Source organism: Moschus berezovskii, chromosome 8 (genome assembly GCF_049115385.1).
Source record: "Moschus berezovskii isolate FMDL1 chromosome 8, NW_MosBer_1.0, whole genome shotgun sequence".
In the NCBI taxonomy this organism is placed as follows: Eukaryota; Metazoa; Chordata; class Mammalia; order Artiodactyla; family Moschidae; genus Moschus; species Moschus berezovskii.
Genome location: NC_142467.1, coordinates 93643337 through 93656017, shown reverse-complemented (window position 1 = coordinate 93656017; position 12681 = coordinate 93643337). Strand labels below are relative to the sequence as shown.

The 12681-nt window shown below is 58.0% G+C and overlaps 1 protein-coding gene across 2 annotated transcripts; it reads left to right on the top strand.

Moving 5' to 3' along the window:
- PLIN4 (perilipin 4) lies at positions 1-12022 on the top strand. Of its 2 annotated transcripts, XM_055429851.2 has the most exons (8): positions 1-129; positions 256-320; positions 834-981; positions 1827-1888; positions 4256-8036; positions 8149-8336; positions 10652-10720; positions 10799-12022. In XM_055429851.2, exons 2-8 carry the CDS (start codon positions 273-275, stop codon positions 11129-11131), a joined length of 4629 nt encoding a protein of 1542 aa, XP_055285826.2. In that variant the 5' UTR covers positions 1-129; positions 256-272; the 3' UTR covers positions 11132-12022. The 2 variants fall into 2 exon arrangements, with proteins under 2 accessions (XP_055285826.2, XP_055285828.2); XM_055429853.2 differs by lacking the exon at positions 1-129 and having other exon boundaries at positions 141-320.
- Positions 12023-12681: the final 659 nt, after the last annotated feature.

Genomic DNA, 12681 nt, shown 5'->3' with positions numbered 1-12681 from the left:
CCCAGCCCACTGGCTCCCTGCCTCAGCCAGCCCGGCCTGCACCACCCCAGACCCTATAAGGCCTGGGAGCTGAGAGCCCAGCTGCCGGCTGCACCGCCTATCACTCCAAGGGACCCCCACACGGTCCAGGTGAGAAATGCCAGGGTGAGGCCGGCCTCTGGGCAGAAGCTGGGGGACTGCTCGGGGTTATGGGTGTCGGGCAGGAGGCCTGGGAGCCCCCATTCATGCCCCTCCCCCATCTCTACCTCCTTCCAGCTGTCTAGAGGGTTACCATGTCTGCTCGAGATGGAGGCCAAGATCCCCCCAAACCCAAGGGCAAGGTGAGGGCAGGCGTTGGAGGGAACGATTCTAGCTGGGCCCTGAGAAGCCCCTGGAACCTTAGGGAGGTGACCTCCATAGTCCTGGGGTCTGAAGGGGCTTCCCGGGTCGGTTGGGAGGCCTCTGAGAGCCATCAGGCCAGTCTTCCATCTGGTCCCCAGCTGGTGGGTGAGGGGTGGAAGGATGCACTCAAACCTCAGTTCTTCCCCTGCTGTGTGACCTTGGGCCAGCCTCGGCCCCTCTCTGAGCCTCAGTTTCCCCATCTGTGAGAGGTGGGCCCTGAAAGGAAAAGATCTATAGAGACCCAGAGGATTATTTCCTCTGTCCCTGGGAGGTAGACTGAACCTGCCCATTGTTCAGGTTAGGAAACTGAGGCTCAGAGGGGCTGGGACACTTTCCTGAGGTCACCCAGGAGCAAGGGTCTGGGGTGGTCTGGGAACCCAGGGCTGTCTGATGTGCCTTTTGCCCCGCCCCACCACACCTGGCTCTGCTCACACACACCGCACCCCATGTAGACCCTGGGCAGCTTCTTTGGGTCCCTGCCCGGCTTCAGTGCTGCCCGGAACCTGGTGGCCAACACCCACAGCTCAGCAAGAGAGGCCCAGCCAGCTACCAAGCCTGCAGGCACTCCAGCCGAGGAGGCCGCCCAGCCCCAAGCTCAGGGTGAGTGGACAGCTCCGTGGATGAGGGGGGGGCGCCCAGAAGGGACTTCTGCTGACCTTGGGAGCGCTTCTTACGTGCCTGTGTCACCTCGATAGACCCTGTAAGGCTGGCATGCTCATTTAGTGCCCGGTGGGGACTCAAGGCATCCATATGAGTGACCTGAGGGGGCACAAGTCAGCCAGAATAGGGGCGTGGACACAGCCGTGCTCCCATGTTCTCAACACCCCCTCCGTCTTCCATCACCCCATTTCTGATGTACCGTGGACGTTCCACAGGTCTAAGCTCATCTGAGATTTTGATCCTGGTTTCAGAGGGGGACAGCGGCTTCCCTGGGGTCACACAGCCTCCAGTTGCTCAGCCAGAGTGCTCAGGGCAGCCCTAGCCCCAGGGCCTGAAGAGGGGCTGGAGCAGGGAGTGCAGGCTGAGGTGGCAGCTCTGGGCCCAGAGCCCCAAGCAGCTGACTTCTGCTCTGTATATCCAGGCTGGGCAGGCAGCTGCCAGCTGTAGTCAGGCGCGGCAAGGCAGTGCCCCAACTCCTTTCCCTGGGGCCACCCCACCCCTGTCGCCTCCTTGATGGGCATTCAGCACCCAGGACCCCAGCAGAGAGAACTCTAGGAAACCCCTGTGCCAGGAAGCCGATCCTGGGGGTTGAGGGAGCCCCCGGTGAGGCCAGTGACTGAGCTAGGCCCATGGCCATGGATGTAACCTTCTGTTGTCCCCGGCAGGGCAGCTGGGACATTCCTGACCTTTCAGACTGTGCCCGCTGATTGTGCAATGGGCTCCAGGGTGGCTGATGCTAGCCCGCATCCCTCCCTGGGTTGCCTCACTGGCTCTTGTCCCCCCAGCACCCGCTGACCCGGAGCAGACGGCCAGGGGGTTAGAGAAGATGCTGCTGCCTTCAGACAAGGTGAGAGGGGCTAGCAGAGCCTGGTCTGATGGCCTTGCCTCCCTTTGGGGTACCTCTTCCCTGGATGTTTTGGCCCCTGCCATCCGGAGGGTTGTCATAGGCCAAGGAAAAAGCAGACACCCCTGTGTCTACTGCTGTGGGGCGACAGGCCAGTCTTCCCCTTGGAGCCTCTATCTCTGCATCTGTGAAATGGGTGCAGTACTCCCTGGCACCATCCAGTCTATAGATGCCCCACTCCCCGCCAACTCCCACCCTGGCTGTACCTAGGACAATATGACCGAAACAGTGGCAATGCGCTCACCACATGTCAGGCTCTGGGCTAAGTGTTTTACATGTGCTGTTTAATAGTTAATCCTCCCCACTGCAACAGGGCAAGGCAGGGGTACCCCACATAAAAGCTGAAACACAGAGAAGCCAAGCCATTTGTCAAAAGTCACACAGGAAGACAAGGTAGCTTGGGATGTGAACCTTGGGCAGTCAGACGCCAAACAATGGCCAACACTGCATCCACCCTTGGTCCTGGATGAATGGGAACTGCCCATGTAACCTTGTCCCCAAGGTCAGGGCAAGCAGAGTGGCTGATGTAAGACCACTGAGGGCCACAGCAGGGTGGCAGAGCTTCAATCCAAACCTTGCACTCAGCACACATCCCACTCTAGAGTCTTCTTTGATTCCCCTCTGCCCTCAGCTTGGCCATATCTGAGCTCCTCGGAGGGCAGAGTACTGCTTGGTTTGCCCTCTGGCCCAAATTAAACCAGACGCTGGCAGCTTAGGGCCCCTCTACCCATTTTTTCACTCCTCCCCTGCATCCCTCTTCACTTGCATTAATGGAGCGTCTGCTACCTGCAAAGTTGGTCAGGGACCTTGACTCCTTTTTTTTTTTACCAGTCTTTAATGGAGTTGCTGTCTTAATCACCATTTCCCAGATGAGGCTCAGAGAGGGGATGTGGCTTGCCAGAGGTCACACAGCAAGTACGGGAGAGAGCTGGGATTTGAACCCAGGTCTCTGCAGGCAAGGTACCACTTGAGACGATGTTAAGTGCAGAAGGGCAGGTGGTGAGACTATTTCAGGGCTTTTCAACTTCGCTATTATGGCTAATTCAGAGTCAGATCATCCTCTGTGGAGGGGTGTCGGGCATTGTGGGGTGTTTAGCAGCATTCCTGATACCCACCCCCTCGATGCCAGGAGCACACTTTCTCTGAAGTCATGACTACCACAGATGTCCCGAGACATTGCCCAGTGTTAGGATCACCGAGGCAGGATTATTCAGGTTTAGGAACACCTGAATTGGAAACAGCACACTCCTGGTTGAAGCTGAGTGGTAGCCATCCTGAGGCCATCACAACCCTTCAGCAGTTTGGAAGAACTAGCAGAAACTGCCCTGTGCTACAGGGTTTCCCTGGTGGCTCAGTGGCAAAGAATCTGCCTGCCAATGCAGGAGACTAGGGTTCGATCCCTGATTTGGAAGATCCCACATGCCTTCGAGCAACTGAGCCCATACTCCACAATTACCGAGCCTGTGCTCTAAAGCCTGTGCTCTGCAACAAGAGAAACCCCTGCAATGAGAAGCCCACACCGCAACTAGAATGCAGCCTCCACTTGCCACAACTAGAGAAAAACCCACTCAGCGACACAGACCCAGCACAGCCAAAAACAAATAAATTTTTAAAAAATGACATACCAAGTTATCAACTTGGTTCCTATGGCTCAGACCCAACACTTGGCCCTGTGCTTTCTGGTTATTACTTTAAAAATAGTACTTATTTGGCTGCACTAGATCTTAGTTGCTGCACAAGGGGTCTTTGATCTTCGTTGCAGCACAGGGATCTAGTTCCCTGATCAGGGATCGAACCTGGGCCATCTGCATTGGGAGTGCGGAGTCTTAGCCACTGGACCACAAGGGAAATTCCCAGTTATCACTTTTCTAAACGTGGATCCCCTTCTTTTACTTGAGTATATTCATGTTAACGAGCATTTGGTCACCTCAAATTTCTCTCTGTGATGGGGTCACCAGGCTCAAAATTTGATGTAAACCAAGATTAGCCAAGATGAACAAAACATGTAATTCTAAGACTTGCTGAGCCCAGGCTAAGGGATATTGGGCAAAGAGGGTGCTGGGGCATAGCTGTCAACAGTCAGGGTCTCCCACATCTGGGCACCACGTGGCTCTGCGATGGAGCTTGATGGACTGTGTCCTGGGAGCCAGGGTAGGCGGTATGTTGGGGTAAAAGGTGAGCTGGCTGGGTCTCCAGGGAGCAAGTCCCACTCCTCTGGGCATGTCAAGGATTGGGGGCAGGAGGAAATCTGGGGTGGGGAGGAGAGGTGTCTTTCAACCCTGCTTCATCACGAGTCTCTTGTCTTGTCAGATGATCTCCGGGACGAAGGATCAGGTGTCCTCCCAGATGGCCAGGACCAAGGATGCTCTCTCCACAGGGATGGCTAGCATCATGGACACGGCTAAAGGTGTGGTCCAGGGAGGCCTGGGGATGACCCAATCCACACTAACAGTCACCAAAGATGCTGTGGCCAGTGGGGCAACTGGGGCAGTGGGTGTGGCCAAAGGGGCCCTACAGACCGGTGTAGACACCACCAAGACAGTAGTAACAGGCAGCAAAGATGTTGTGTCCACTGGACTCACTGGGGCAGTGAACATGGCCAAAGGCACAGTCCAGACTGGCATGGACACCACCAAGACTGTCTTGACTGGCACCAAAGATGTTGTGTCCACTGGACTCACTGGAGCAGTGAACATGGCCAAGGGCACAGTCCAGACTGGCCTGGACACCACCAAAACTGTTTTGACTGGCACCAAAGATGTTGTCTCCTCTGGGCTCACTGGAGCAATGGGTATGGCCAAGGGAGCTGTCCAGACTGGCATGGACACCACTAAGACCATCTTGACTGGTACCAAAGACTCAGTGTCCACTGGGCTCACTGGAGCAATGAGTGTGGCCAAGGGGGCCATCCAGACTGGCATGGACACCACCAAGACTGTCTTGACTGGCACCAAAGACACTGTATCCACTGGACTCACTGGAGCCATGGGAGTGGCCAAGGGAGCCGTCCAGACTGGCATGGACACCACCAAGACTGTCTTGACTGGCACCAAAGACACTGTATCCACTGGGCTCACTGGGGCCATGGGAGTGGCCAAGGGAGCCGTCCAGACTGGCATGGACACCACCAAGACTGTCTTGACTGGCACCAAAGACACCATGTCCACTGGGCTCACTGGGGCCATGGGTGTGGCCAAAGGGGCTGTCCAGACTGGCATGGATACCACCAAGACCATTTTGACTGGTACTAAAGACACAATGTCCACTGGACTCACTGGAGCAATGAGTGTGGCCAAGGGGGCCGTCCAGACTGGCATGGACACCACCAAAACCGTCTTGACTGGTGCCAAGGACACCATGTCCACTGGGCTCACTGGAGCCATGGGGGTGGCCAAGGGAGCCGTCCAGACTGGCATGGACACCACCAAGACTGTTCTGACTGGCACCAAAGACACCGTGTCCACTGGGCTCACTGGAGCCATGGGAGTGGCCAAGGGGGCCGTCCAGACTGGCATGGACACCACCAAGACTGTCTTGACTGGTGCCAAGGACACCATGTCCACTGGGCTCACTGGAGCAATGGGTGTGGCCAAGGGGGCCGTCCAGACTGGCATGGACACCACCAAGACTGTCCTGACTGGCACCAAAGACTCAGTGTCCACTGGGCTCACTGCTGCAGTGAACATGGCCAAGGGCACAGTCCAGACTGGCATGGACACCACCAAGACTGTCTTGACTGGTGCCAAGGACACCATGTCCACTGGGCTCACTGGAGCCATGGGAGTGGCCAAGGGAGCCGTCCAGACTGGCATGGACACCACCAAAACCGTCTTGACTGGCACCAAAGACACCATGTCCACTGGACTCACTGGAGCCATGGGAGTGGCCAAGGGGGCCATCCAGACTGGCATGGACACCACCAAGACTGTCCTGACTGGCACCAAAGACTCAGTGTCCACTGGGCTCACTGCTGCAGTGAACATGGCCAAGGGCACAGTCCAGACTGGCATGGACACCACCAAGACTGTCTTGACTGGTGCCAAGGACACCATGTCCACTGGGCTCACTGGAGCCATGGGAGTGGCCAAGGGAGCCGTCCAGACTGGCATGGACACCACCAAAACCGTCTTGACTGGCACCAAAGACACCATGTCCACTGGACTCACTGGAGCCATGGGAGTGGCCAAGGGGGCCATCCAGACTGGCATGGACACCACCAAGACTGTCCTGACTGGCACCAAAGACTCAGTGTCCACTGGGCTCACTGCTGCAGTGAACATGGCCAAGGGCACAGTCCAGACTGGCATGGACACCACCAAGACTGTCTTGACTGGTGCCAAGGACACCATGTCCACTGGGCTCACTGGAGCAATGGGTGTGGCCAAGGGAGCCGTCCAGACTGGCATGGATACCACCAAGACTGTCCTGACTGGCACCAAAGACACCGTGTCCACTGGGCTCACTGGAGCAATGGGTGTGGCCAAGGGAGCCGTCCAGACTGGCATGGATACCACCAAGACTGTTCTGACTGGCACCAAAGACACCGTGTCCTCTGGGCTCACTGGAGCAATGGGTGTGGCCAAGGGGGCCGTCCAGACTGGCATGGACACCACCAAAACCGTCTTGACTGGCACCAAAGACACCATGTCCATTGGACTCACTGGAGCCATGGGAGTGGCCAAGGGAGCCGTCCAGACTGGCATGGACACCACCAAAACCGTCTTGACTGGCACCAAAGACACCATGTCCACTGGACTCACTGGAGCCATGGGAGTGGCCAAGGGGGCCATCCAGACTGGCATGGACACCACCAAGACTGTCCTGACTGGCACCAAAGACACCGTGTCCACTGGGCTCACTGGAGCAATGGGTGTGGCCAAGGGAGCCGTCCAGACTGGCATGGATACCACTAAGACTGTTCTGACTGGCACCAAAGACACCGTGTCCTCTGGGCTCACTGGAGCAATGGGTGTGGCCAAGGGGGCCGTCCAGACTGGCATGGACACCACCAAAACCATCTTGACTGGTAGCAAAGACATTGTGTCCACTGGACTCACTGGAGCAATGGGTGTAGCCAAGGGGGCCATCCAGACTGGCATGGACACCACCAAGACTATCCTGACAGGTACCAAAGATGCAGTGTCTACTGGGCTCACTGGAGCCATGGGTGTGGCCAAAGGGGCCGTCCAGACTGGCATGGACACCACCAAGACTGTTCTGACTGGCACCAAAGATATTGTGTCTACTTCAATCACTGGGGCAATGGGTGTGGCCAAGGGGGCTGTTCAGGTTGGCATGGACACCACCACGTCCATCTTGACTGGCACCAAAGATGTTGTGTCTACTTCAATCACTGGGGCAATGGGTGTGGCCAAGGGGGCTGTTCAGGTTGGCATGGACACCACCAAGTCTGTCTTGACTGGCACCAAAGATGTTCTGTCTACTTCAATCAGTGGAGCAATGGATGTGGCCAAGGAGGCAGTCCAGATTGGCGTGGATACTACCACATCCATCTTGACTGGCACCAAAGATGTTCTCTCTACTTCAATCACTGGAGCAATGGATGTGGGCAAGGAGGCAGTCCAGATTGGCATGGACACCACCACATCCATCTTGACTGGCACCAAAGATGTTCTGTCTACTTCAATCACTGGAGCAATGGATGTGGGCAAGGAGGCCATCCAGACTGGCATGGACACTACCACGACCGTTTTGACTGGCACCAAAGGTGCCATGTCCTCTGAGCTCAGCAGCATGGGGCACGTGGCCCAAGAAAGTATGCCCACTAGGGTGGGCATCATCCCAAACTGGTTACCAGATTCCAAGGCTGCCACCTCAGTTGAACTTGCCAGTTCCAGGGCCCCAGATGAAGGAGAACAAACCATCCCAAGCCCCCCTCAGGCTCAGCTCAGCGATAATGGACCTCTGTCAGCTGAGGCCATGTTCAGCCAAGAGGCCACCCTGGGCAAGGTGGATGCTGCTCCCGGGGCCACCATTCATGGCCAGGAAGGAGCCCAGGGCTTTGCAGCACTCCGGGATGAGCTGGAGGAGCTGGGAGAGATCTTCCAGCCCATGAGCGCCGAGGAACAAGGTAAGGACAGCCCAGCCCCAGCTCCCAGGGCCACAGTCCTCTGTACACCCCCAGGCCCCTGACATCCGAGGGGCCTCTCGTGAGGACTGAGCAACCCCATCTTCCCCTTCAGCTCAGCTGTTTGCTACCCAGCCCAGGCAGAGGGAGGTCACGGCCGACCAGGGCAGCTACTTTGTGCGTCTAGGTGACGTGGCCCCCGGCTTCCGCCAGCGGGCTTTTGAGCACGCCCTCAGCCACCTGCAGCACAGCGAGTTCCAGGCACGGGACGCGCTGGCCCAGCTTGAGGATGTCTTCAGGGAGGTAAGAGCCTTGCCCCTTCCCAGTTGTGTTCCTCAGCTTCGGGTTGGGGACTAGACGGACACGCACTGAGCACCCAACATGTGCCCGTCGGCCACTCAGTCATGGGCCTACTCACAAGGAGCTTGCCTCCCGGGGGGGTGGGGGAGACGGGCACGTGACGCAACACTTGCAGCCAGCGAGGCTGCAGAGAAGGAGACATGACAGTCATGCAGAAATGCGCAGCGGGGCTGGGGCGTGTCTGTTTGGGTCACATCCTGTGGTAAGTGGGGATGACAAGGACAGACAGTGGCCTGAGAACAGGCTAGGTGTGTTCTGAGGGGCAGAAGGGTGCCCGGGGTGGGGAGGGTAAAGTGAAGGGGTGGGCAGGGTAGAAGGAGCCCATGCAATCTGGGTGGAGTTCAGTGATGCAAGACAGGGGGCCCATCAAGGGTGACTCTTTTTTTTTAATTTGGCATTATTGCTGCAAGCAGCCTATCTCGAGTTGTGCTGTTCAGGCTTCTCACTGGTGGCTTCTCTTGCTGCACAGCACAGGCTCAGTAGTTGCAGTACGTGGGCTCAGTGGTTGTGGCCTGTGGGCTCCAGCGCCTGGTCTTATTAGCTGTAGCACACAGGCTTAGTTGCTCCGAGGCGTGTGGCATCTTCCGGGTCAGGGAGTGAACCTGTGTCCCCTGCATTGGCAGGCAGATTCTTAACCACTGGACCACCAGTGAAATTCCTCGAAGGTGACTTGAATGCCCCTGTGGAGGCAGGCACCAGCCAGCAGGGTTGTGCTCTCTCACCAGCTCCACTCACTCCCCAGGCCCAGGCTTTCTCCCCCGCATCACTGCCAACACTCATGCCAGCTCCTCATGGGCAGTGGGGCTGACCTGTTGTGGTAGGAAGTTAAGCGGCATCCAGTCCATGGTTGATGCAGGAGGTGATGGAGCCCCAGCTCTGAGGACCTCCAGGTTCTCAAGCTCAGGGGTCTTAAATGTTGGGCAGTCCCACCTACTCAGGTGGCAAGGAACCCAGCCAAGCTGTTCAAGTCAGGATCCCTAAGATGCACTCTGGTGCCTATGTTTCCAATCAGCACCCAGGGGTCTGTGGTGAACCACATCTAAGGACCACTGCTCCAGCCCAGAGGGTCTCAACGGGGCAGTCCTATCCCCAGAGAACACTGGGCCAAGCCTGGGAACGTCAGTGGTGGTCACTTGGCAGGACTCTTGGCATAGAGTGGGTGGGGTGAGGGAGGCTGCTCCATACCCCACAGTGCCCAGGACTGCAAACTGAAGATGGCCTGATCCAACAGAGGCTTTACTGAGGTGGATCACTCTGGCTCCTGTGGGAAGGACAGGCCACAGGAGTCCAGGAATGTAGATGGGAGATGAGTGAGGAGGTTTGAGGAGCTGGGTTCTAGATGTATTTCCAGAGCAGAGCAGCCAGGTTAGACATGGGAAGTGAGAGAGCCAAGACCCTCTAAGGTCTTGGAGACTTTCAGCAGGAGACACTTGGAATTGCCCTGGGTAGGTGGGTGGTGGACATTATGGCCTAGTCTTTGACAGGGTAACCTGCAGATGAGCAGGAGTGAGCAGGAGCCCCCTGATGGAGTCGACTGCTGGGGCGAGGGCTGGGAAGGGGAGGGAAAGTTGAAGTGCATATTTAGTCCACTTGCTGAGGTCTCAGGATGACAAGAAAGATTAGTCAATGGGGGTAGGGGCTTCCCATGTACCAGGGACCCAAAATACAGGGAGGAAACGGTCATGACAGAGCGCCAACCCAAGAGGGGAAATCAACACAGAAATTCATAACTGGACAGCGATAGCCTCTGAGGAGGGAAACAGAGATCTGATGGAGAGGGCCTGGGGCCCCCGCACTGGGAGAGAGGAAGCATATTCCAGGCTGAGTGGGTGGCATGTGCAAAGGCCCTGGGGCAGCAGCACGCCGGACATGCTCGGGGACAAGGGGCCAGTGTGGCTGGAACAGAGCACCATGGGAGGTTAGCAGAAGGGGAGGACACAGGTTCCTGGAGCTGGCCAGGCAGCCATGCTGAGGAGCTTGGTTTCAAGGCCTCTGGGAGATGTTGGGGGTGGGGGTGGGGGTGTGCTGAGCTGGGGTGACAGTGCTGCTGCCATCCTGCTCTCTGAGTGCCTGATGACCTCACAGGCACCAGAATTATTGCCTCTTGCCGCACCACCCTCTGGCTCCAAAGCCCTCCCCCACGCCATGGGAAAGAGTGACATGAGACGCTGGGCTGGGGAGGGCCACCCTTCTGTGTGTGTCAGACGGGGTCCCCGCTGAGAAGCCATCACATTTGCACTGGGGTCTTTTTTTCCTAGATCGAGGAGGTCCAGCAGGCTCCGATTGGGGATGTGAGCAGCCACACAGAGGAAGCGGCTGCTGGGGAGGTGCGTGCATACCAGTGAGAGGCTGGCGGGCCCGCCCCTTGCCTCCAGCCCCACTCACCTCACTCCTTCTGTGCACAGGTGCCGGCCACTGGGGCTCTATCCAGGGCCTGCGACCTCGTCCAGCAGCTCCATGTGGCCTACAGCCGCCTGGCCTCCGGCCTCCAGGGCCTGCCCACAGAGCTTCAGTGGCGGCTCCAGCAGGCTCGGCACAGCATCTGTGAGCTCTACGGCGTGGTCTCCTCGGCCGCCACGGTGGCAGAGCTGCCAGTCAAGCAGCTGGCTGAGAGCCGCCAGGGTGTGGGCCAGGCGTGGCGGGGCCTGGAGCAGGTGCTGCAGAGCGTGCAGCAAGGCCCTCCACTTGGCTGGCTGGTGGGGCCCTTCGCTCTGCCCGCCGACGGGCAGCCGCTGTAGGAGCCCCTCCCCTGCCCGGAACCAGCTCCAAGCCCCTGAAGCTCTGGGTCCTGGAGTTCCATCACACCATGCACCCGACACCAGGCCTGTCTGTACCACCCACTTGCCTCCCTGAGCACGAGCTTGGCTGGTCCTTCTGGCCAAAGAACCCCAGGCAGCTAAGACCCCTGGTGGTGGGTCTTAGCCTGAAGATCTCGAGCAAGCGTTCAAGAAAGGGTATGGTGCCTGCCTAGAAAGTTCTCTACTCGGCACCCCAACCAGGGCCATTTTATTTTTTATAAACTCTGGAGACCTTCCACCCAAGTCGGGGTCCTCTAGCCACCAGTAAGCAGGCAGCCCTGCTCCTCCGTCCCGGGTTCCAGGCAGCTCCGTCCTTGTTCTGAAAGCACACGTCTAGCAGCTAACAGCACACACCCCCGAACATACCAGAATGCCGTCATCCCAGGGGAGGTGGGCTCCCGCTGCCTCTGCTGACCCTGCCGCCTCCGCTGACCTTTCGGGGAGGCCAAGAGGCTTTGTGAAGGCAAAGCTGAAGCAACTGCCGCAACTGAGGGCCAGATAGTGCAGGTGGTGGGGGCAGTGAGTACATGTCCCCTCCCGATGCAGCCCACCTGCCAGCAGCACCGCGGATCACGGCTGATCACAGGGGTCCAGAGCTGATGTTCTGAGGCCCTGGGCCCAGAAGCCACCAATGAAGGAATAAAGGGGGGGACGCCAGGGAACACAGGACCGAAGGGGCTCGAGGGACTTCCCCTGAGGTCCTGCAATTAGGGCTCTGGGCTTTCACTGCTGATGGTATGGGTTGGGTCCCTGGACAGGGAACTAAGACCCCACAAACTACATGGTATGGCGAACCCCCCACCCACAAAATAAAAACGTGCTTGACACGTGTTCAGGTCCTGGTCACACGCTCCAGACCGGAAACCGGGAGCTGGGTTGGCAGCCACTGGACAGGCTTTCTTTCCAGCCATGCTTTCCTTGAGTCCTCGAGGCACCCTGGGAGGTGGGCTGCACACAGGAAGGTGGGGCCATGGAGGTGCAGTCCCCCTGATCCTGCTCCCCAGGGCCCGGGCAATGCTGGGAGAGCTGCTGACTGCCAGGAGCCTAAGCCTCGTCAAGCACCCCCCTCACAGAGCCCATCACACTTGCACCCCCCCAGCTGGCCACCTCCCTGACACAGGGCTCGAGATGCCCCCTCTTCTCAGAAATGATCGAGTGAGTGCTCTGAGCCCCAGACGAATGTGCCAGCTGTCCCCAGAGGGTCACCATGTCTGCCAGGGAAGCTGACCAAGGCAGAACACCGGGACCAGTCTGAGACCTTCCCCAAGCCTTTCTTGCCTTGTTGCCCAGCCCAGATGGTCATCAGAGGGGGTGACGCTGGAAACGGTGGTTCACAGAATTCGAGTCCAGCAACAGTCTCAAGTCCAATCAAAACACAGTGGGGGGTGCCTGGCCCAGAAAGCAGAACCATGCCCTGGCCTCTAATCCACCAGGTCAGAGAGGCTGGGCCACCAGCAGGACACACAACAGAGGCGACTGTTTAAACAACT